The 24,804-nt window shown below is 32.6% G+C and overlaps 2 protein-coding genes across 2 annotated transcripts in view; one reads left to right on the forward strand and one right to left on the reverse strand.

Annotated features, from left to right (window-relative positions):
• The window catches only part of LOC119832260 (rho GTPase-activating protein 44-like), an 8,953-nt gene extending 4,358 nt beyond the window's left edge, over window positions 1-4,595 (reverse strand). Inside the window, exons 1-4 of the mRNA XM_038355921.1 lie at window positions 4,210-4,595; window positions 3,820-4,070; window positions 3,519-3,694; window positions 2,394-2,637 (exon numbers count right to left, since the gene is read on the reverse strand). Of these exons, the coding sequence (XP_038211849.1) occupies window positions 2,394-2,637; window positions 3,519-3,694; window positions 3,820-4,070; window positions 4,210-4,262 (724 nt within the window). The 5' untranslated portion in view covers window positions 4,263-4,595. The remainder of the gene's footprint in view (window positions 1-2,393; window positions 2,638-3,518; window positions 3,695-3,819; window positions 4,071-4,209) is intronic.
• Window positions 4,596-5,247: 652 nt separating this feature from the next.
• Window positions 5,248-24,507, forward strand: LOC119832147 (UNC93-like protein MFSD11). The gene is made up of 8 exons (XM_038355754.1): window positions 5,248-5,603; window positions 14,076-14,245; window positions 18,971-19,147; window positions 20,481-20,652; window positions 21,662-21,770; window positions 22,504-22,629; window positions 22,849-23,153; window positions 23,577-24,507. Exons 1-8 carry the CDS (start codon window positions 5,517-5,519, stop codon window positions 23,790-23,792), a joined length of 1,362 nt encoding a protein of 453 aa, XP_038211682.1. The 5' UTR covers window positions 5,248-5,516; the 3' UTR covers window positions 23,793-24,507.
• Window positions 24,508-24,804: the final 297 nt, after the last annotated feature.

The raw sequence follows: 24,804 nt of genomic DNA on the forward strand, positions 1-24,804 counted from the left end.
TAATAAATGTTATTTGCAGTTAACAATTTTCTTTTTTCTTTATTACAATATTTATGGCAAGACTAGGTATATACACCAGGCATAACATTAATTTAATCTGTAAACAACCCAAAGTCATGACATTAATTATAAATGGCCTTGAAAAAGCATTGATTGGGAACATTTGTGTGATTTATGTTTAATAATTCTCAATTGATTGTCACTGTTACAAAAATGATGAATGCAATTCGTCATATTCCATTTACACGCACACAAAAACGCCAACGCAACTTTTGGTACCAATCATAATTATAATAAAGTTACAATAAATGTTGTTTCCGCTTCAATTTGAAAAATAATGACGATAGTAATTATGCGATTATATTAAGAATAGGATCGATTCTGCGACATTTTGTGACATCATAATTTATAGGTAGGGATCAATTGAAACGAAAATAATCCAGGTTAAAGTAACAACGTTTATATGTAAATTTTATGTAAGGATAAGGCAAAATATAATACACCATTATTCAGATGCAAAAAGGATTTCTAAAACAACAAAGAACATTTGTACAGGTAGGGCCTTTACAAATGCGTTGCTCCCTTTTAAGGACTAAAGGATAAGGAAAGGAATGACGACAGGAATAGAGGAATGGGCTGGGAAGAGTGGGGGAAAACGAACGAACCACAGTAGCATGTTACTGTTTCACGACGATTTTGTGTGCTGATGTGGTACCTTCCCTGGTACGAGCTAGCCCAAATTGTGCCGAAGCATGTTCGTTTCACATAAAAATTTGGAGACTTTAGGGTACAAACAAATAAAAAAAACTTTTCCTCTTTATTTTATTAGTATAGACATATAATCTAATAATAAAAACCTACGCAAATAAGGAAATATTTTTGTATATATGTCGCAAGCAAATCATGCGATTTCGCCTATTACAATCGGTCTCGTCAATTAAAAAACGCTCGCAATTTACATTATGTAGAATTTTCTTCTTAGACTTAGAGCAGGTTGCGGGGAGATCCACTTACGAAGTTTTATTTCTTTGTATTTTGTGAAATAAACAGTTGTGGTTTATCAGAGTTTAAAAATGGATTCCATATTAATTGATATGGACGATTGAATAATCTTTGTTAAGTATTAAAAAGTGAGAGTCCAAAAAATGTTTAACTACAATAATTATAATTGGGCAATACTCATGATTTTCTCGTGATTACGAAAACAATGTTTCATGTTTTAGAATAATTGTAAAACAATAACTAGCTATCTTTCAGTTAATATATCTATTATATTTAGTGCTGACACATCAATGAATTGGACGGTATTCTCTCACAGCATTTTAATCGAAATTCATACGAATCATAGGTTAGTGAGGTCAACCTAAGAGCAGTCTGTGAACGCGTCGCGTTGATTGTCTGTGTGTAGCTCATCAACTTAGATTAACTTGCTAAACGAATCGTTTAGTAGTTGCGTTTCATTGTTATTTGTTACGCTTTCATCAAAGGGTGTTAACTTGTGCAATCTCTTGATTACGCAGTGATATCTTATCTAATATTTAATTGTGTTTTTTTTATTGACTTTCAAATCAAAAAGTATTTGCTGTCCCTAGATAAGAAGTTCAAGATTTTCAAAGAGAACGAATGGCAAAATTTATTGATTTTCTTTAGGTATATTTATATCATATAAGAGTCAGTAGATGATATTTGCCTCTAAACTATCGTCTTTTAACTTTCAAATTATGAAGTATTGAGCTACTTCAATGAGAAAACATGTGAAAATCGGTGGAGACATAATAACAGGATTACAAGAAGTTTGGTTTGAATGGATAAATGTTTCAACTGTTTTGTCGGATCAATGTCGAGTTTCTTATTTAGATATTTCGACATGGCAGAGCGTTGAATGAAAGAGAATTATCTACTTAAATGGTTGATCGACTTGGACGTGATGCAATGGGTCAGGGGTAGGGCACTAAGCATATTCGTTTACTAAACGATAAGAAGAGATCTAACTTCTCTAAGACGATAATTGGATATAATAAAATTGAAGTTCAATATGAATAAGTGTATTAGATATAAAGAGAATTTACGAAATTTAATATTTTGTGTCTATAGGCTAGCAGTGTAAACAGCTGAAAGAGCAAAATATGTTGGAAGGAAATTTTTTATAAGTTTCATAAGGAAGAGACATTTAGCCAATAAATTTATATTTTATCACAAATATGTTGTAGAATACACACATGAGGCTTATTGAGGCTTAGGATTACTAAATTTGGGTTTGTTTATTATTATATACATGCTTACTTTCATTTCTAATTTAAAAATAGGTGACATATAAGCAGTAAGTGTATAAATTAACAAAAAACGTTCATTGTTTGAAAAAAAGCCACTAGAGCAATAAAAACTCCACTTACTTATAAACCTTTCCAGTTCCGGGACTGTGTCTTGTAGTGAATGCAATGCAGACTCATGATATGCCCTCTGCAACTTCACATATTGCAATAATGTGTGTGCCAATTGTGCTTCCTTAGCGACAAGTGCAAACATGTCTGCGGCGAGGGCATCTCGAGCTGACTCTACTTTATTCCCTGCTTCTTCAAGTTCTTCTCTTGCCGCTATAAATTTTGATGGATTCTCCTCTTTTTGTCGTTCTAGATGCTGGAATATGTTGGGATTATAAAGTAATGGCCTATATTTTAGTTCAAAATTTGGCCAATCCAGAAAAAATAGTGCAAAAAATTTTAAATATTGAATGAAATAAATAAAATGGTTGTGTGTGTATTACATTAATAATGCGGCATAGATTATACTATTAATTTTCATTAATGATCAGCCCAAACATTAATTCTTACAGTTTGAGAAACACATACATAAATTATATTAATATTTTAAAGTTTTCAATATTTTTGAATGAGATTTTGAATGTTACATATAGTCATGTAACATAGACGAAGTTGAAGCAAACCGCTTGTAGAATAAATAAAGCATATATGAATCTACTTAATTATTTTTATTTAATAAAAAGAGGTTATTGAAATCAAGACAAAGATATTGCCACATAACATGGAAAAAAGGACATAAATATAGATTATTTAGCTCAATAAAAAACACGTAAATACCTATAAAATCTATACTATCAGCACATCAGTGGTTCGGATGTAGATAACAGAGATATGTTATGTTATATAACAATAAATCTCATAGCTATTTATTAGGTTTATTATAAACCTTGAAACTAGGTTAAATCAAAACTTTAGTATTTAAAGCAATTAAATAACAAACTAATTAAGATATACAAATATGCTAATGCATTTCTGTTTATCTTATAAATAAATTTGTTTTTTTTTTATCACAAACTTTGCTGAAGTACTTATTATCAATTAAACATTATCAATGCAATTACTGTTCATACAAAAAGAATGACACAGGCATCTTTCTTTAAAAAAAAGTTTGAATAATTGGGTTCATGTTTATATAGTTATACATAAATAAAAATAAGGAGAAATGCAGCTGTAAAAAAATTGCCAATAAAAACTCACATTATATCGACTTAAAGCTGATTCCTTTTCACTCATCAATCTATTAAGTTGTTTCTTGGCTTTCATTATAGCCGGTAGGTCTGTATCACCTATAGCTGTGAGCGGGGCACACACAAGCTGTTCAACTTTTAATTCATGCTCTGCTATTTCATTTGCTAAAAACTTTTCTGTTTTACCTGTTGCAAAGGAAAATGATGATCACACGTATTATAAATATCACTAAATCTCAATATAAGAAATGTAGTTAATATAACTTAGTAACATGGACTAACAAGGAATCAATATAATATAATTAGCTTACCACATTCATGCAAAATGTACTTTAGGATGCTATCATCATCATCATAGTTACTAGCTTCTAACATAGATAGGCCTAATAAATATTCTGGTAGTTTCTTCAATCTCTTTTCTCGTGCTGCTGGGTCTTGGCCCTGTGTATTGCCAGCACCAGTTGCTAGCCTTTTGCTAACTAATTGCAATGCATTTCTTAGATGTTCCACCTTTTTATCAGCTGTTAGTAATTCGTCTGGTAGAGTTTCACCCTTACCAGACCTGCAATGTATAAAAAATGTGAGGAGAAAATTAAACGTTAGTTAAAACTTATTTTGTATCATATTTTTGTTTCATTCATAAAAAATCAATTTGTTAATTATTATTTGTCCGAATCTTATCTGATATATATCGATAATACCTTGAAAATGTTTGGTCAGCTAGTTGCTTTACTCTGTAAAATTGTTTCTTCATTTTTCCCCAATTTGAATTATTTTTCTATATTATTCAGAAGGTCATTGGACTAAGATTATTACAGTTAAATCAAGATATCGCCGAAAAGAACGTAACTAATGTCAGCACGCCAATGAGATCATCTTCACATTCTATAACATCACTACGTACATCACTGTACACTATACTTGATAAATCCAATAAGGCACTACATTTCAACTTATTTCATGTAGAATAATTCACAACGCCATAGAAACCACTGTCTAGCGCCTATTTTTTTTTTTTCAAATAAAGGCGATCAAGCCAATAGCACTACTGAATTCAGGAATGAATCAGAAAAATAAAAAGCACAGATAAAATACTAAATACATACATTACAAAAAACATCTTTCGGTGTTGCTAGATAAGCAAAATAATTTGGCAACAGATTATATAAAATTTGAATTAGGTATGTAAAATTTCACTAACGAATGAACGAATATTTACTTCGCCCCATATATGGAAGAAACTTCGCAAATGTCGTCCTACACTTTTCATAGGTACCTATTCGTTCGAATGTGAGTGACAAAAATAGAATTATTTACAACTTTAATATCATAGATGACTATGATACGAATCTTTAAATACTAAAAAAAATAAAACAAACTTTTGAAATCAAAAGCAAAGCAGAAAAAAATTATTTCATGTTAATTTAATTTCTAAAACGTAACTCATTCTTTATTTTAATATAGGTCGCCAAAGTGTGAATGAACTCATTGCAAGATTTCTATTGTACTATGAATTGTTTATTATTCAAGTTTTTTAATCAGTAAAATATCACCTAGCAAATATTTGAATAATTCTTTTTGATTTGAAGGGTTAAATAAATAAAATGATAAGACCTAGAACATATTTTTTCTTTGTCATCTGTCAAGTTGATTGACAATGACGTAGGTATATTTATTTACAAAATTCTGTACACTTGTCAATTGTATTATTGAAGTCGTATTTGGCCACGCAATTATAAATTTTACTGTGTGGGAGTTAAAGCGATACTTGTGTAACATTGATTCCAATATTCTTCATCGATGTGGAGGGAGTTTGGATAAGTATTTGGAGAATGGTACTGGAAAATATTACATTATAAAAGCGTACGCGTATCGCTGAACAGTGTATTAAATTTTTTATAAGTTCGTCTCAAAAGAACTATTATTTCTCTAATTTAATATTTTACGTTAGTTACATTTTACTCCCTAATATATTTTTTTTTTGGTAAATCATTATTTATCAACAAAAATGGAGAGAAGATTTATGAATGTTATTTTACTTGGTTTCGGTTTCATGTTTGTGTTTACCGCATTCCAAACTATGGGAAATATTGAGGTAAGTAGAAAACTTTTTCATTTATTTTGTCAAATGTAGAAAATATGTATAAAAAAATAGCAATTAAAAATTTTATACAATATACTGATTTAAAAATTTTAAGTTTCAATTTCTGCTCATAGTAATGTGTTAAATTTATTGCAAAATGCTTACTTTCACACAGCCTTCATTGTAAGAAGTGAACAATTGGGTGTATATTTGATTCAATAATACCATACTGGACTGTTTTAAACAAAAAAAATGCACATTTTGAAATTTACGTTATTGTCAATATTGCTTTTAAATATTCAATAAGAACACATTACTAAGGAAGCTAAGAAATGTTAAAAAAATAAGATATATGTATATTAATATGATAGGATTTATAAGTTTTTATATAGTTGAAATTACTATAACTAACTTTGATTAGTGGAATTCTCCAACCTAAAATAGAGGACCACTGAAAATCTACTTTACAACATGTAGCATATGCTGAGTCTTCTTTCTAGGGTCATGTTACTTTATTTTCTTAATTTTGTACAATATACTAACTTGTTTTGACTTAACAGGGTCAAGCCCGGGGTCAACCCTGGATATACACTATTAATGTATTGTACTATTAAAATAGTTAACAAAAGTCTTTCGTTTTTGTAAAATATAAGTTAATTGATTTTTTTATAAAAATCATCTTGAAATTAATTACATCATCAATTATAGTATTAGGACTAGATAAGACATTAATATTTTAATGGTCTATTTCCTATCCCTCCACTTGATTTTATTTTTGAAATCCTATTCTACTTCCTGCATATCCTTCCTACTAATATTATAAATGCGAAAGTTTGTAAGGATATGCGTGTCTTTCCCGTAAAAACTACTGAACTGATTGCAATGAAATGTGGTATGCAGATAGCTGGGCAACTGGAATAACGTATAGTCGACTTTTTATCCCAATATTCCTACGGGATACAGACTTACGCGGTTGAAACCGCGAGGCTCTGCTAGTTATGCTATAAATTGAAGAAACAGCTTTAATTTGAAATAAGTATCTATTTAAATTTATTTAATAAGAAATCGTTTTTTTTTATATCTTAAGCATTTTTAAATCATTTTTGTGTTCCATCAAATTATAATTTAATTTGAATAATACCGATTTTAAAATAGCTTATATCATATGAATTGTTCCTCGAACACAGATAAGCTAGGAGCCAAGCCTCCTTTCATAATGTTTACCATATTGAATGAAAAACAAAAGGTCGACATTCCGTAAAGGCCGCCCCGGAGGTGTGTACTGTGTACAACTGCGCCGCGTGACGTGCGTTTCATATTAATACTGTTCGAGGATTCTCGGCTTAAATATATTGAAGTTTTCTTATTTCTAAATTCTACTAAAATGTCGCACGCTGCACGTCACAATGGAATGGTGCATTGTTTGTTTAAAATTTTACAGCTTATGTATAATTATCATAATTAAACACCGTGAAGCCTTTGTTTTTAAAATAAAATAATTATAGAAACGAAGTCAAACAAACAAAGATTAATTATAAAGTGAAAATTCCGAAGCACTTACAACAAATATTTAAAGGTATTAAATATTTTCATTGTGTTTCTAAAATCAGGAAAATATCAGCACACTGATTTGTTTTTTGGCATCGTTGCATTACGATTTGTTTTAATAAACTGTTTTTTTCTTATCAAATATTAAATTATTTTTTAACCACCCACCTAATATTGAATGCATGTATGTGTATACACATGATAAGTCAAGCCGAAAAAGTAATTAAATCATTTTAGCACGATCTCGGTCTGGCTAGCTGGCTATTATCTAAACTCGGTTAGGAAAATGTCACTGAGTTTATCGTATTATTGCTTATCCTGTTGTTATTACAGTTTCCGTAGAAGGTGATATTGTATTATAAATTAATATATTATTTTCTAAAATCTCGGCGTTTAATCACACGTTTACCAAATTTTATTAATTTGTTGTGTTGCATTAATTGTTCTCATCTCAGTTTCATGGAAATTAAATACCCGTATAATTTTTAAATGCCTTTTCATATCATCCGTCTCATTGTATAAAAAAATTTAAAGCTGAACTCATGTTGCAAAACGCGTTGAGGATCTTTCTTCCGATAAGATTTTTGACGAAAAAAATTCAACACCTATAAATCGTCAGGACTAGATCAAATTTTAATTAGGGACCACACGGAAGGAACTAGCTTTCAAATGAATAAATAATCATCAAAATTGGTTTACCCAATCGAATGTACTGAGGTGAGAAACCCAAGAAAAAATACAGTAGAATCGACAACCTCCTATTTTTATGTCCGTTGAAAAAGTTACCGACGTCCCTGGGGAGGTAGAAAATTCTAAAATTTTGTTACTTAACCTGATACTTTACCAGGTTAAGTAACAAAACCAAAAAGAAAATCAGTAGAATTGAGAACCTTCGTTTTGGACGTCGGTCGATAAAGAATGAAAGATGAAAATCAAGTGAAATAAAAGTCAACAGAAATATCTTTGAAAATTTAAATAGCCTAGCTATAGCGGTTCATGAGATCTGGTGACGGACGGAAGGATACGAAAGAACAGACAGACAGACGGATAATGAAATCATCATCATAATCATCATCATCATCAGTCTATATATGTTCCCACTGCTGTTACACAGGCCTCCTATGAGGGCAATGAAATAGTAGTAGATAAAAGGGTATATGTAGTTCTAATAATTCGTTAATACTTTCATTGGAAACTTTAGTCCATCTATAGCGGAATAATTGCGATAAATTATAATTATTGTTATCGTCACTTTCTACGCCAGAGCATAAACAATTTTATCTTAGCAGTATATGGGTCACAACAATATTGCAATGAGCGAGCTATGCCCATACTGACATGACCAAAACGAGTCCGCGCTGTTTTAGTTATGTAAGTATAATTTGAGATCATCGTCCGCCACGCTTGCGTAATAATTTTACAGTTACGTTACAAACTTGGCTTTTTGCATGTTTCGTTTTGTTTCGCACAAAACAAAAATGGTTGTACATTTAGTGCTGTAAATAGATCCATGTATCATGAATTTTTGGAAAAGGGCTGAATAATGTTTGTCTCTATATATTATTCCTTACCCTAGTCCTTTCCTTTCTTCCCTTTCTCAATGCCTTTATCCATTATCTTTTAAAGTCGCCAATACAGTTGCAGAGGCGTAAGGCCTCTTGAAATGTCTGTGGGCGGTGCTGGCGCTTACTATCAGGCGACCCAACTGAAGTTCCTTTGTCAACTATGACAATATGTATATTTGAGGCGAAAACTTTTATAATCGCACTAAACACGACAGACTAATTAAACTCGTTTTTTTCACCTAAAAAATTGTCTGTGAATGAAAAGTTCTGTTGCGTACCTGGCAATAAAAGTTAATATGTACAATAAGCCTGAAAGTGAATGACTTGTTTCAACATTATATTATATAGAATAGGTGTTTTTGTCTGTTTAGTTATTTGTGCGCATTTCATATTTAAATTGCGAGCTATACCAAGTTGTTCTTGAGATTACTTTCAAGGTTTAAAATATGATAAATAGGAGTGATTGGGACTTGAATCGTAATACTTTATTCGGGTTAAGGTTGAAATGGATCAGTCCAGAGAAAGATCTTGTTATCAGTTCGTTCTTACCTGAGGTCTTTACCAAATCGGCTGGGTGCTATCATTATCAATGTCAAGTGGCCGATATCTATACACGAATATTACAAAGATTTTATTGTTTTAATAAACATAAATCTTGCTTAAGCGTTTTCGAAAAGGCTATTGTTTCATCGGTAGATTCCTTTCTTTCGAGAGACATTATTCCGAAGTGACGAAGGATTTATTTTTTTTATCCAGAGCTAGCTGATAATATTGTACGTACTATTTATTTTATTTCATGTCACTCGTTGGGATTTAACGATAAGTAATACCAAGGGTACTCGTTTCATATCAATAGTTAATAGGCATCTTATAATCATGTTTAACTTGGCAAAGAAAATGTTCCGGCATTTTAATGTCTTCATTTATCTTATGAGGAAAATCTTTGATCGCAATTTTATCGAGGAAAACTGCGCAAGAGTGTTTGTCATAAATGTGATTAATTAAACAATGTAATTAGAAAAAAGTTTGTGCTTAAATGTTAATTAATTACGTATGACTTTATCGAGGTATTAAAAATACGTTGAAAATGGTCATTCAGCTTAATAGCTATATAATTAAGGAGTCGTATGAGTTAAACGAGTAGAATGTTAGTTAGATGGTTGAAATGATAATACAATGGAATAGGAAAGCGTATAGTTATGCAAATCGCTGTGTTATTTGAGTTTAGTTTGCCAGTGTACATAAATCACCATCATTTGCAAACACTTTTATAAAATTTATGATGCAAGCTCCTGACATTTTCCAAGAGTTACGCAGTATACTTTAGTATTATGCTATATCGGAGCCTATATACGTTTCTTGCCTACTCATACTTTGGTATTTTGCCTTACGTTCACCTCATCTTGGTATTTAGTATTGGCGCTATAAAAGTTATATTATTCTATTCGATGTGACTTGAAGAGCTATATTACCTAATGAATTTTCATTTATGTATTTATACTATGTAGTGATATAATCACTACAACTAATTTCCGTCGTCTGTGTGTCTGTACGGTTAGATCTTTTGAATTACGCAGCAGATTTTTTAATAAGATAGAGTGATTCAAGAGAAATTGTATTTTTTTGTTTAATTGTATCCACATCCATTAAACTACCTCGAAATTAACGCGAGCTGCAAGCAAGCCTGGACTATTCGGCCCAGTAGAACAGTAATTGATTTTTATTTATATGGATAGATAACAGTTTGATGATTTCAATCTAGATCTTATAAAAATATACAAATACTGATAAAGTTAATGACCACTTTCATTGTAATTTGCGGCTCGGATAACCGAAAACATTTGCATCTAAATTTTATTTCAATTTGAAGCTCTTTTCCGCAGCCGTATTATAAGTTCCGTTATATTCACTGTTTTAAGCTTTAAAATCATAACGAAATCATATGGAAGGCGATCGTTATAACGATACGGATACGGAGTTATTTGAATAACTCTACAAAACATCTTCTCAAGTTGGAAAGTTACATTTGTATTTATCCCTCTATTTAGATAATTAATCTTTGTTACGCATTGTTGGACGTGCCACTCATAAATGCATTCCATCTTTCACTATAATCACTATACTATACAGCAATTAGTCACCTTGCTAAACAGATATTGTATAACATTTTGAAGTAATTGCTCCAAAACACTTTATATTATCATCGTTTGTGTATAGTCGATAAATTCAAGGATCCTCTACTGTCGATTTAGGTCAAGCCGATTTATTGGTGTGATACGAATTTTCAAGGGTTTGTTATTCAATAACATGTCATTTAAAGATGACATTCTTATCGGCCACTGTAATTGTTTCGAATGTTGCGTCTGTGATTTGAATGGTGACATTGAAACATATTGTAGGATGCCTGGTGAAAAAATTTGGTATGTAGCGAGCGTATGACAGAATGATATCTAAAGTAACGCAAATATTATGTGTGTGATGACGTCTATGCAGTATTTTTCTATTGACGCGTATAGAGTTCACCTATACGAGTACATATCATAATGAATTTAATAATGTGGCATAAATTGATTATTTTTAGTGTATTTTTATGTCATCATCGGGGATGGAGCTGGTGGGTCGCGTGTTGGTAAGCGCTACCACTGCCCATGAACATTTGGAGAGGCGTAAGGTCGATTGCAAACCTTACGCCTCTACAAATGGATTGCCGACTATTAATTGGAAAGGACTGGGAAGCGTAAGGAAAAAGATATGGGCCTCCGTGACCGGACTCCTCTCAGGGTGTGAAAATCGGGTTGTTTCGAGGTGAAACTTTGCTACCTCTACGTTTATATTCTTCTGAAATCTAATGTATATTTAAATAAAAATTTTATCAATGTTAAAAATATTTCAATACTGTACTACATAATTGCGAAGATATTGATTAGCAAGCCGTTATCGGTTGTGTAAATCACGGGCTTAATGATGTATTGTAAAGAAAATTACTTTTGCGGTAATATTTCTAAAGAGGAAGTTGTGATTTATTAGAGTAATTAAATGTGATAAAATTCCCTTTGTTTTATATGCAAGGTAATATTACTTTGTCTATTTGTAAGTAATTCAACACGAAAACATAGATACCAGTTTTAAAGATAACGCTAATGAATATCGCATCCAGTAGAATAATAGATTCACGAGGCTCTGATTGTAGAAGTAATCATTGTTGGATGATATGAAGTGGAAGGGTTAAATAGAATATATCACTTATTATGCAATATGTGCTCTCTAGTATGTCCATGTATAGCTTAGTACCTATCAAGTATAACTATGGAATCGATATTATAATTTTTCAAATATTTAACTACTAGCTGCGCCCCGCGCTTTCAGCTGCGTAAGTCCCGCGTATCCCGTAGGAATATCGGGATAAAAAGTTGCCTATATGTTATTCCAGTTGTCCAGCTGTCTACGTACCAAATTTCATTGCAATCGGTTCAGTAGTTTTTACGTGAAAGAGCAACAAACACACACACATCATTACAAACTTTAGCATTTATAATATTAGTAGGATAGTAGGAAGTAGGATGTAAGCGTCTTTGAATCTTCAGAAGCTAGCTTTTTATTGGTTTTTAACAAAGAGGTTTCAGTTTATAGCTTCAAATCATGGAGATATTAGACGCGTACTAAAACGCGAAACATTTTCGCGTAATAAAAACGCATTGCAAATGTTAATAGATATAAAACAAGCCCCTTATCTGTTTATCTAGTCGAGTTAAGAAATAAGTGCAAGTGGTTATTATGAATAAATCATGAGCTTATTACCTTAATATAATATTATCCAACCATTTGGGTTCGTTCTTATTTAATTATGTAACAATGTATACATATTATTTCGCAAATACCTTGACTTTTAGTCGTGTCGTTACGTAGTGCGCCTACTTTTAGGCCGTAGGATGTCTTGAACCGTTAAATTGATTGACCAAATGTCAATAAACTTTAGAAGGTACCTTTTTAGAAGGTTGAAGGTTGTAATGAAAATCTCCTTATCCTACCAAAATACGGTTTGATTGAAATAGCCCCAACATTATCATTTGTATGTATTCAATTGTAATAATTTTGCTGTAAGTGAATGATATAAACTAATAATTAAATTGATTCACTTACCTTTAAAAACACACATTATGTATTTAAATAATAGTATAGATAGAATAAAAAATCTTTTAGTAATAGAAAGCTATTACAGCTTAACAGAGTGACATATGTTGTATTTACATTATTTCTTATATTCCTTGTTGTTTATTATCACAGTCCCAGCCGAAACCTAGTCAATTCAATCAAGTTGGGCCTGCTATTCATAAAAATATGAAATAGGGTTTCTTTACACATTAGGCCGTTCTTACATAGCCGGAATGCCACTGAATCTGAATTGAGAATCTGGTTTCTGGTAGCGATCCTCAAACATATCTTAAAAAATCAGAATCAGACAGTTATTTAACGCCCCCCTACTATTTTTTGAGGTTGGCCTTAAAAAGGAAATTACAAACATGAAATAACGGACTTTCTCTTTTATTCTTATTGAATACCTACATATTGCAATTTATTAGTTTGGTTAGGTCTGCGTGGCCATATAAAAACGATGTCGCCTTGAACAATGTCGAAAAGTGGAACTTTTGACCATTTTCGGAAACTCCGTTTCTGATAATTTATTGTCACCTCCACAAGAACATCAATATTACGAATCCTTTTGTGTTAATTGTATGCAACGATTGCTTAATGAATATTATACTTGACTACATTTAAGGCATAGTATCTGGATAACAAAGTTGAATCCTAGAGCACCTTGTACCGAATATCTGCAAGGTGTACAGGTTTTCATTGTCCATCTATTAGTATAATATTTAAATTTTCATCAAAACTAAAGGTTAATGCTGCAGATATGGAGTCAAGTAAACCAGTAAAATTTGTCGACTTTATTTTATGTCTAAGGATGTTCACATTTAAGCGGACTCGGATTAACAAAAGTTCAAGGTCGTATATTTATTTCAACTAATACTTGTATACCATTAATTGGTGAATCATTGTTTTGATATTATAATATTTGAAATATCATCAAAATATTATATTTTTTGCAGGTAAATTATTATTTCATGTATACATTATAAGAGACTCCTTCTAATGCAAAATAATTATAAAATTAATCCACATGCTATGTAGGTCTTGTTTTAAAAAATATAAAATTTTGAATTTTAAGTTTTCTTAGCTAGTGTATGTATATGTAGTCGTTATTCTAATCGTCACTTGACGTAAAACAAGATTATCCGAAAATCATAATAAGTAGCTAACATGTTCATTGTCAGAGGAGCAGATTTAAAAGTGATATATTCTTTGTACACAGAAAACAATTCTGGACAGTATCACCCAGGACGACAGCACCTTCACTGGCGATGGGTACACGTCACTGGCCATCATATACGCCACGCTGGCCGTGTGCAATTGGATGGCGCCCTCCGTGATCACCATCACTGGACCCAGGGGGGCTATGCTGATCGGTGCTTTAACTTATTTGTGAGTTTATATTGATTAGTTTATAGTATATAATATAGACGAGTATAATAGTCATTTGTTGTTGTCATACCTACTTAAATTTCGTGTGATCTTTTACAAGCAATGGGTGGGTTTTTTATAAATATGGAAATGTTGGAGAAGAATAGATATTTTATTGAAGCCAGATAGTATTTGACGACTTTTAACAAGACTTTAGTGTAAAAACGATTTTTCTATGTTTAATCAAACACTAATTACGCAATTGAACGTTAAAATAACGATAGATAATTCTATAAATACAATACTCACGTCTCAAATAGTGGTACCGGAACGTATTATAAACGGAAATTGTGAAACCAAGTGTGTTGATTATTATATTAAATGATGTATGAAATATTTGCAGATGGAATATTTATAATTTGATTTAATTGACGCTTTTTCCCACGTGTTTTAAAATCGGGCTAGAGACAAATTAATATTTTTTGTATTTTTGCTACTCGTATTACCTTAATTTAATTGCTAGTGGTTTGCTCCGACTTCGCCTATGGTAAAGCACTCGAAGATAACGTTACATAACACACGATGAAAGAATTTTTGAAAACGGTCTAGTGATCTAAGATTAGTGCGTTCAAACAAACTAGTAGTAGTAGTAGATCATATGGAATAATGGATTTATAATATAAGTTCGTATATAACGTAAGTCCGTATCCCGTAGGAATATCGGGATAAAAAGTTACCTATATGTTATTCAGGTTGTCCAGCTGTCTACGTACCAGATTTCATTACAATCGGTTCAGTAGTAGTTCTTTGCGTGAAAGAGCAATAAACACACACATCCTTACTAACTTTCGCATTTATAATATTAGCAGGATTTGACACTACCCAATCTTGTAATTTTAATTTAATTTCCAATAAACATAAATTATGTTACATAATTTTTATCACTTTCTTCCTTCCGTCGTATGAATTTATTCAAAAGAGAAATTATTAGGATTAAGATTTCATTATGAGGAAACATGCAAGAGTAGTGGTTATTCATGAGATTTGATTCTCATATTAATATTCAATCGATATATGCTTTTTCTATGTTATTGAGCGAATATTGTAGATCTGTGAAACTCAAATATTACACTGCGGTGGAAAAGCCGACTTTCACTGGTGGTTCTTGACAAACTCTAATGTCAATACTTGCTAATGTTCACAAGATAGTGACTGTTTTTTATCAGTTTGTAGATAATTGAGCAGTACGAGACATAACATTAGGAAAATCAGAATTGGTAGTGATTGAGAAATTCTCGTAATACCAATTAGAATGTGTTCTATAATCCTACTAATATAATAAATGCTAAAGTTTGTAAGGATGTGTGTGTGTTTGTTGCCCTTTCACGAAAAAAATACTGAACCGATTGCAATGAAATTTGGTACGTAGACAGGTGGACAACTGGAATAACATATAGGCAACTTTTTATCCTGATATTCCTACGGGATACGGACTTACGCGAGTGAAACCGCGGGGCGCAGTTAGTATTTTATATTTGATTATCTATCAAAATTACAAATTGTGGATTCAAATAATGAAATCCCATTATTTATATATTTTTTTATTTTATACAGAAAACGTTATAATCAACGAAGTATTCGTACCTTGATGAAATGAAGTCTTATACTAACTCGAGAATTTCTAATCTGTAAACGAATGCGACGCATACACGTTTCGTAATCGAAGCTATGCTCCGCTGCATTAATCCATTGATTTCTTGGGTGTCCTATTGAGTATACATATATATTCGATGCGCTAAGTGCACACAAAATTCAATAATTCGAAGGCTACTTCGGTGTTTTGATAAGTGTAACGGAGTCGATGCAAATATGCAATAATGTGACTTATGCCATTTTAGCCGACGGCGAAAAAAAGACGGAGATTTAGGTTCTCAATTCTTAATGTTTTTTTTTGCGTCTTAAACATTATGGTTATTGTATTAGGCTTAAGCTGTTCAGTAATAGAGCTCTTAAAGAAATATAATGATGTAATGCTTTTAAGCACAATTTCTTAAGAGGGACAAGTATTTTAATAGATCCTAATTCTTACCTTATAATATTATTGATAATGGTATCTACATGGGTTATTTGTATTACCTACAACTTGTATCATAATAAATATTTATATTACTTACAAGTAACGTTTTGCTTTTGACTTGGAATATTACTGGTTCATTACGTTGGTAAAATTAGAAATGTTACGGTAACATAGCTCTCGAAATGGGAACAATTGAATATCCGTTATTTTCACGGCTTCTCTTGAATTTCAATTATTTTTTTTCGTTCCTAATCATTTGCACTCATATCGCGTCTGTTTAGCGTATTTTTTATACGACCTCTGGCGTTTTAAGCTTGGAGAGGTTTTTCGATTACCTGTCTAGAAAAAAAAAACGATCATTAGGTAGACGCACACATTGTCGTTTTATATTTATTGCGGAAAAAATGTATACAAGAAAAAAGCCGGTTTACATAGACTGAAGAAGATAAGGATACAGAATTATTCGTATAATATTATTTTTCTACAATATGTAGTACATATTTAATATAGTTAGGGTGGCAACCCTAGGTGCAATATTAGTATCTACAAATTACTACCAGGTAGAAAATAGTCTGTACGCTTGAAAGAACGTCTTATAATCTGCAAAGATTTTCCTTAAATATAATTAAGAGTACATATAAAAAGTACTCAAAACGTATAAATTTTTATCTATTGTTATTTTACAATATAATATAGTTTATATAATAGAAAGTGTGTGTTAGTACATAAGTGGTACTACAAAGGGTATTAACTTGAATAACGGCCTTTGTTTAAGGTTACCGATCCTGCGTAATAATGTGTGATTCAATTTATACATCACTTAAGAAATCAGGCATGATTTTGTATTGAAGATATTGCTTACTCAAATTAGTAAATTCTGACTCCTTATAATATGAATGACTAGCTGCGCCTCGCGGTTTCACACGTGTAAGTCCGTATCGCGTAGGAATATCGGCATAAAAAGTTGCCTATATGTTATTCCAGTTGTCCAGCTATCTACATACCAAATTTCATTGCAATCGGTTCAGTTGTTTGTGCGTGAAAGAGCAACAAACACACACACACACATCCTTACAAACTTTCGCATTTATAATATTAAGTAGGATAGGATTAGTAGAATTCAACTGAAAAACAAAGTCATGCATACCACATGTAGTGTACGTGTGTAAACAAAAGTCAAATACAGAGAGAATTTTCAAAGAATCTTAATATCAATATCGTAATTCTAGACGTTAAAATTATCGGAATCCTCATTACCACAAATTAATTGAAGTGGATTTTTCATTCCCCTATTAGGAGGATAGAGTAAGCTATATTCATTAGCAATAGTTAGATCTAATTCATGTCACATCCATAAAAAGCATACGGTGATGCTTAATGAACCGTCATTAAACAAATTTTCTTAATCGAGTACCTACTACGCACTGCAAAGTTGTCGCCCTTACTCTAGAATTTGAAATTAATCAAAACATATCGTGCAGAATAATACTTATAGGTACGCCTATTATATACATTTACCTATATATATACACATGACTGAAACCATTCCGATCTAGTTTCGTGCTCATACATTCACTAGCTTCAAGGCTTTAGAGTTATGTCTATTAGATGAAAGTATTACAAAATATTCACTTCGGGTGCATTGGGTGACCTCGACCAAAATATTTGTATTGTCTTTCATTATTATTCTTAACACTTTGGGTAGATATATATTTTTATACTATTTTTATTTGTCATTGTCGGCAGTGGAGCTGGTGGGTCGCCTGATGGTATCTAAGCTGGTGGGTCGCGCTACCATCGCCCATGAACATTTTGAGAGATTTTCGAGCGTAAGGTTGAAAGAGTGGCATGCCACTATTTCACGCCGGTAAAGTACCACATCCCCACAGAAGTGGGGGTGTGGTACTTCCCGAGTGTGAAATGGTCTAATTCATGCCGAAGCGTGCTGGACTTCCATATACAAAATTAAAAAATATACTGAACTAAATTCAAATCCTGCACAGTCCAATCAAAGCTAGCTATTGATTCAGAAGATACAATTATTTTTGAACAAATGTGTTTTGTGATTTCAATTGCATTATAGTGAAAAGAAAAGTAGGTTTTTGTACCAGCAAACTAAGTAGTTTAAATTATCTAACAAGCAAGTCTTATTAGCTAATTCCAATTATTTTAATTAAGCTATACTTGTAAAAAAGCTAATTTTAGTGCACGTTTTGAAGCTAGTTTGTATTGAAAAAACCATGCTTACCTGTTACTGGACTAGTATATAAGTGCATAATTATGCAAATACCAATATGTTTAAATAATGCTATGCTCAATGCTTATGTGTATAACTTTTATTTTTTTATAAACTGAGTAAGATTTTGGATTCATATACTAGTATCATGTTATATAGCATACATGAGTTTATTTATTAGAATAAAACTCTTAAAAAATTAAGATCGCTTCAGTTTCAGGATTCAAGAAAAGGTTAGGATAAATCGCACTTGCTCCGTGTTTGGATGAAAATTGGTGTCGATTTCAACAATCGATTTGTTAAATTTGTATTCTGTTAGATCGGTATTTTTTCTAAGTCTTCGGCGGGAATAAAACCTCTTGTTCTATCCGCTCTACCAAGCATATGCTATGGTATCCATCTATAGCTTAAACTATTTTTTTTTAAATTGCAGATTCTTTATAGTGACATTCCTGTTCCCAAAAACGTGGCTGCTCTACGTGGCCAGTGTGTTGATAGGCGCCGGAGCAGCGGCAATATGGACCGGCCAAGGAAACTACCTCACATTGAACAGTGATGCCGACACGATCTCCAGAAATTCTGGAATATTCTGGGCTATGTTGCAATGCAGGTAAATCCCAATTAAATGATAAGAGGTTCATTTTATTTCTTGACGAGGTGCAATGTGTTATGTCGGTGATGTTTTGAAGGTTAATTTGCATTTTGTACATTTTCATTTGGTGGCGTACAGACAGATTTTTCTCTTGTGTTTTAATTGTGTATGTGTGAGTAGATTAATTTATCCACCAAAACGTATTACGTTTGTGGGTGTGAGCACAGATTATTAACTTACTACGTAGATACGTGTGTGTTTGAACAAGTTGTACCTGTTTTGCTTAAACTTGTATTTATTAATTTTGTTGCATACTTGCATCGATTGCAATAATAATTCTTCTAATGAAGCTATTTTATACAAAAGTAATTACCCTCGGTTATGTTTACGATAAATCCAATTAGAATTTCCTATTTTATTTTTTAATGTATATGAGTAGTCCTGATACTGTCATCGGATCGAAATGTAAAATCTTTTACCAGTTTTAAAATACAGTTACTTCACGTTGGAAGCTTTGTACGAATGATGCATGTGCGATCGATTTAAAGTTGACCTTTATTAACGCTTTCATACCTTATATAGACCGCGCACGGAAAAATAATGGAAAGTGTTTGTTTTTATGTACGATCGTTTTTAAAGTGATGGTCATATCAAATTAATTAAAAAGTATTTTTATGGGTATGGTACGTGGTGATGGGTTTAGCGTATAATACCGCACCCACATTAATGACTAAAGCAGTGGTTATATATTTGTACCATACTGGGGTATTATTATTCTGAACTACAATATCATACGTAGATATAGTATTATGTTATCTGTGCCCATACTAAACTAGAATTACAGAAGAATTAATGTCGGTCGAGTTCAACAATACCGATCTACATTTAGTGGAAAATGCGGTATGATCTACATAAAGTACAAACAGGAACTAAAGGGCTACGATCTTGCAGCATTTAGTCTCAATGTCGTCCTCCGCAAACCGGCCCTCGTGTCCATTGACGGGACTAGGAAATGACGCGCACACACGCCCTTCGGTCGTTTATGTTCTATTAATAAATTCGTCTTTATGATATACATAACTTTTATTAGATTTGTATTAACATAAAACTTCTAGGCCACATACGAACATTGAATACAGAGGTCACACTTGTTTCAATAATTAAATAGTGGTTAGCTTTTGTTAAAATTGCGGCAAAGAATCTATTGTATCGCAAATGTTTAGCAAAAATCTATACGTCTATTGGTTGTAGGACGTAGGTATACCTACTTGCGTACATTTGTATTGAAGCGACAAACAGGGCATCTCGTGTATTTGCCCTGACTCGGTAACTACACAATCTTTCATTACAGTCTCTTCTTCGGCAACCTGTTCGTGTTCATAAAGTTCCAAGGCAAGACGCACATAGACGTGGAGACGCGGAACGTGGTGTTCGGCGTGCTGACCGCGGTGTGCGCTGTGGGGATCGTCTTCTTGTTGCTGTTGCGGCCGATCCGACGGGCGCCGGCCTTAGACGATGGAAAGGTATTACTAACATTTGCATATACAGTGTATGAAATTGACTTACTTTGGATGGTAACTAAACTTGGTATTAACGTGGTAAACTTAGAAGTCATACTAGCTGAAAAGTTATTGCTCATATGTACTGAGTAGTAGTAAATGCGATAGATTGTGGTTTTTATAATAGTGCATATTTGTATGTATATCGGTAGGTAGGTCTGAGATTAAGCAAACATCTATGTTGACCCGTAAATGATAAGAGTAAGGCAGAACAGCGTTAGCCGAGTCAGCTAGTATTTAATATATAAATCATGCGTAGTTGCTTTGTTACCTTCATAGGTATGTCACTCCAAATTATAAACTATTCGTCGATCTATTGTCATATTATTTAATATTTTCCATTTGCTTCATAACCTTCTAAATCGACTGGAGATAAAAGGAAAATTTCAATTTTCCTCTATTCATAGAAATGAGGCTAGGGCGCAAAACTTCCGGTACCAGGTGATTCAGTAAACATCCTTAAGGTTAAATAGTGCATTAAGTTGTCAATACAGGGCTCTGTCCTCGCGTGCACTTTATACGGGCTGTGGTACCCAATAAAAGATATTTTATGATCAAAATAGTCGCCGACGTTGAGTGGTTCTCAATTTTTATATCTCTGAACGCATTTGTCAGGATATGATATCGACTTTTCCTATAAGCATTTGCGGAAAATAATTAGAATCCAATTGTCCACTTCAATATTATTTGATACTTACTTGTTGTATGGGTTATAGCTTATAAAGGTGAAAAAAAAACCAAACATACATCCATCCTCACAAACGTTTTCATTTATAATATTACTTGTATCTCTCTCCCATTAACATTGCGCATTCGTAAAACGTTCACGTTCACAATATTGTCTTGTATCACTCATTGAAATATTCACTTATTAGTCTCGTAAGGTGTCCGTAAAAGTGAAAACCGGTCAAGGGAGACGAGAAAACGCAAAATCCCTTTATTATCCAATTAATTATGTGCTTTATTATTGCAGTGCGAAATAGTGAGCGAATCGGAAGGTCCTTTGGACGCTTTCAAGGGAGCCATCAGGTTGTTTTGCACGAGGGACATGATGTTCCTGAGCGCCGCTTTCATTTATACCGGTTTGTATTTATTGGGCCTTCTTTGTTGGATATTTACGAGTATTTTACGTTTCATAGTGTTCTAAGTACGTAATGAAGGTATATTGGAAATACTGTAGATTGTAGAACATACAATTTTTAATATATAAAACTTAGAGAATATTATTAACATTTGCAAATGTATAAGCTTCTTATTATCTCTATTATATTGATTAATGAAAATTAATTGATAGCCAATATTAATTTTTTAAGTGACGCTGATATGCAGGTAAATAGCAATTAAAAATGAGTCGTAAACCAACTGTTTTAAGAAGTTTATGCTAAAATAATACCAGAAACGGAATGATATGTAATTTACAATCATCCAATTATAATCGAAGATATGATACAATAGCCTTGCAAATGACCTTATCCTTACGTTTATAGCTTATTTTTCAGAAATGTTTACTGTTTACATTTTACAATACCATTCAATCTTGATAGTAGCCTTATTTCGTAAAGGCCTTTTACTGAGTGTCTTACTGCAATGGGGAATTACATTAATGCATACACTCTTGCTTATTTAATCTATACCAATATTATAAAGCTAAAGAGTTTTGGTTGAACGCGCTAATCTCAAGAAATAGTGGTCCGATTTGTAAATTCTTTCAGTGTTAGAAAGCCCATTTATCGAGCAAGGTATACATATAAGTATCGGGCGAAGCCGGGGCGGACCGCTAGTATAGGAATAAAGAAAGTGAAATTTTGCTTGCAGGTGTGGAGTTATCTTTCTTCAGCGGTGTGTACAGTCCTAGTATTGGGTTCACACTGGCTATGGGCGATAATGTCAAACAATTGGTTGGTTTGTCTGGTGTGTTCATTGGAATGGGAGAAGTTCTTGGTGAGTCGTGTTTATTTTTAAAATTGGAATTGTTGAGAAATTGAACAGATTTTTTTAAGCGGATTTTAACGCGATTTATTTAGTATATTACGTTAAAATGTTAAATTTCTAAATGTTCCTAAATGTTCAAATTTGAGCTTGTTACGTATTTTTTATCAATTTATTATCTTTCACTTATAATTATATCTATATCTTGTTAAATAACCGATATGTTTCCAGGTGGAGCTCTATTCGGTATTCTGGGCAACAAAACGACCCGCTGGGGCCGCGACCCGATCGTGATCATGGGCTACTTCATCCACATGACCAGTTTCTTCCTCATCTTCATCAATTTACCCAACGTTGCACCCTTCGGAGACACCATGGACACCTCATACATCAACCCATCTCCATATTTGGCCATGTTCTGCAGCTTCCTCCTAGGGTTCGGAGACGCGTGCTACAATACCCAAATATACTCCATTTTGGGAGGGAAGTACTCCGACAACAGTACATCAGCGTTCGCTCTGTTCAAGTTCACTCAGGTATGTTGGTTTGAATGCATATTAAGAAAGTGACGACAATTTTGGGTATTATAAATCCAAGTGCACGTCTTTCAAACTGTGATATATGTAATGATGGTATATTCAGAAACAAATAGTTTTTAGGACTTATATCAACTCACACTTTGGAAACAAGCAAGTGAACTTTCATAAATCATAGGATCACTCCTATACTTAATATTCAAAAGCTGAAAAGTTGTTCCTTTAGTTGAACGTGCTAATCTCAGGAATTCAGTATTAGATAGCCCATATATTGATTGGAAGACTTTAGGCTATATTACATCAGGTACTACGTGGGTCAAACCACGGGGCACAGCTAGTAATAAATAAATATTGCTGTAGAATATAAAAAAATTAGCAATTTTATTACTCATCTTATATTATAAATATAATGTTATTTTCCAGTCCCTCGCAGCGGCAGCGTGTTTCTTCTACTCATCCAAAGCGCTCCTCTCGGTTCAACTGGGAGTTCTCGCTGTGTTAGCTTCCGTAGGAACAGCCGCCTTCTGCAGAGTCGAGTGGGCTGATCGAGCCAGGAATAGGCTCACCGTCGAAACCCTAGATGATAAGCTATCACCAGCCACTCATGCCCTAGCCGAAAATGCCCTGCACTATGACTGAATTGACCAAGATATTAAGGGCAATAATATGGAAGTTAATATGAAACTTAACACGCGTGCGTGAGGACATAAAGTATTGGTGTCAAATTGTAATGTATTGAAGATATTTTCCAGACTGGCAGTTTAACATTTAAAGATGGCGTTAATTTCTATAGAGATAAATGATTCAGTTGTAGGGTCGCATTTGATCATTCAGAATATTTTTAATCTAAAAAATGAAAATTTTGTGTTACATAATTGAAAACTATGAAAGACTGTTTTATAAATGTTTGTCGTGCCTGATCGTCGAAATATATTTAAGAATAAGTGCGGATTTGGCTTAAGTAGAAAAACGCATTTTTAAGAAATACTCGATTTAAGTATTTTTGTTCGAATCAATTCGTATGTCAAAAGTACCATAACAAATTACGACTCAATATCAATGTTTCGAATTCAAATAATTTTGAAGTTTTTGTACCACAAATCAATATAAGAAATTTATGCTATTTTGCTATTTAGGTAATTGCTTTTATAGCTCTAGTGTAAATAAATAATAAATAGAGTTTAACGACATGGCAGCATCTGTCCATATGAATGTGATATGTAAAGAATAAGTATGGTTAAGTTTTATCAGCGGGTTACTATGATATGTTATTGCATTTAATAAGACTTGTGGCACAAGGATGGGTATATCTTACAATAGCCCCATCTCTGTCTTCCTTTTATAAATTTGTGCATACTTGTCAGTTAAGTCCCGAATTAGCGGATTTATATAACATGTGAAAATAAAACTTTAACTATTAAAAAATAACTCTTAATTTTGACATATAAAAATGTTATACGACGCACATATTAACTATTGCCTAAAACCTTTAGGTACAGCAACATAATAACATGTCATGGTCCAGTGGTGTATCATGACACTAGATAGGGAAACTTCCTTTAACATAGAAGTGTCCTACAAAAGCGAAATTTAATAGAATGTAATGCTTTGACTGTTCAAGAGAAACATTATGATGAACATTATGATTCGT

The sequence above is a fragment of the Zerene cesonia genome, chromosome 15 (genome assembly GCF_012273895.1).
Source record: "Zerene cesonia ecotype Mississippi chromosome 15, Zerene_cesonia_1.1, whole genome shotgun sequence".
In the NCBI taxonomy this organism is placed as follows: Eukaryota; Metazoa; Arthropoda; class Insecta; order Lepidoptera; family Pieridae; genus Zerene; species Zerene cesonia.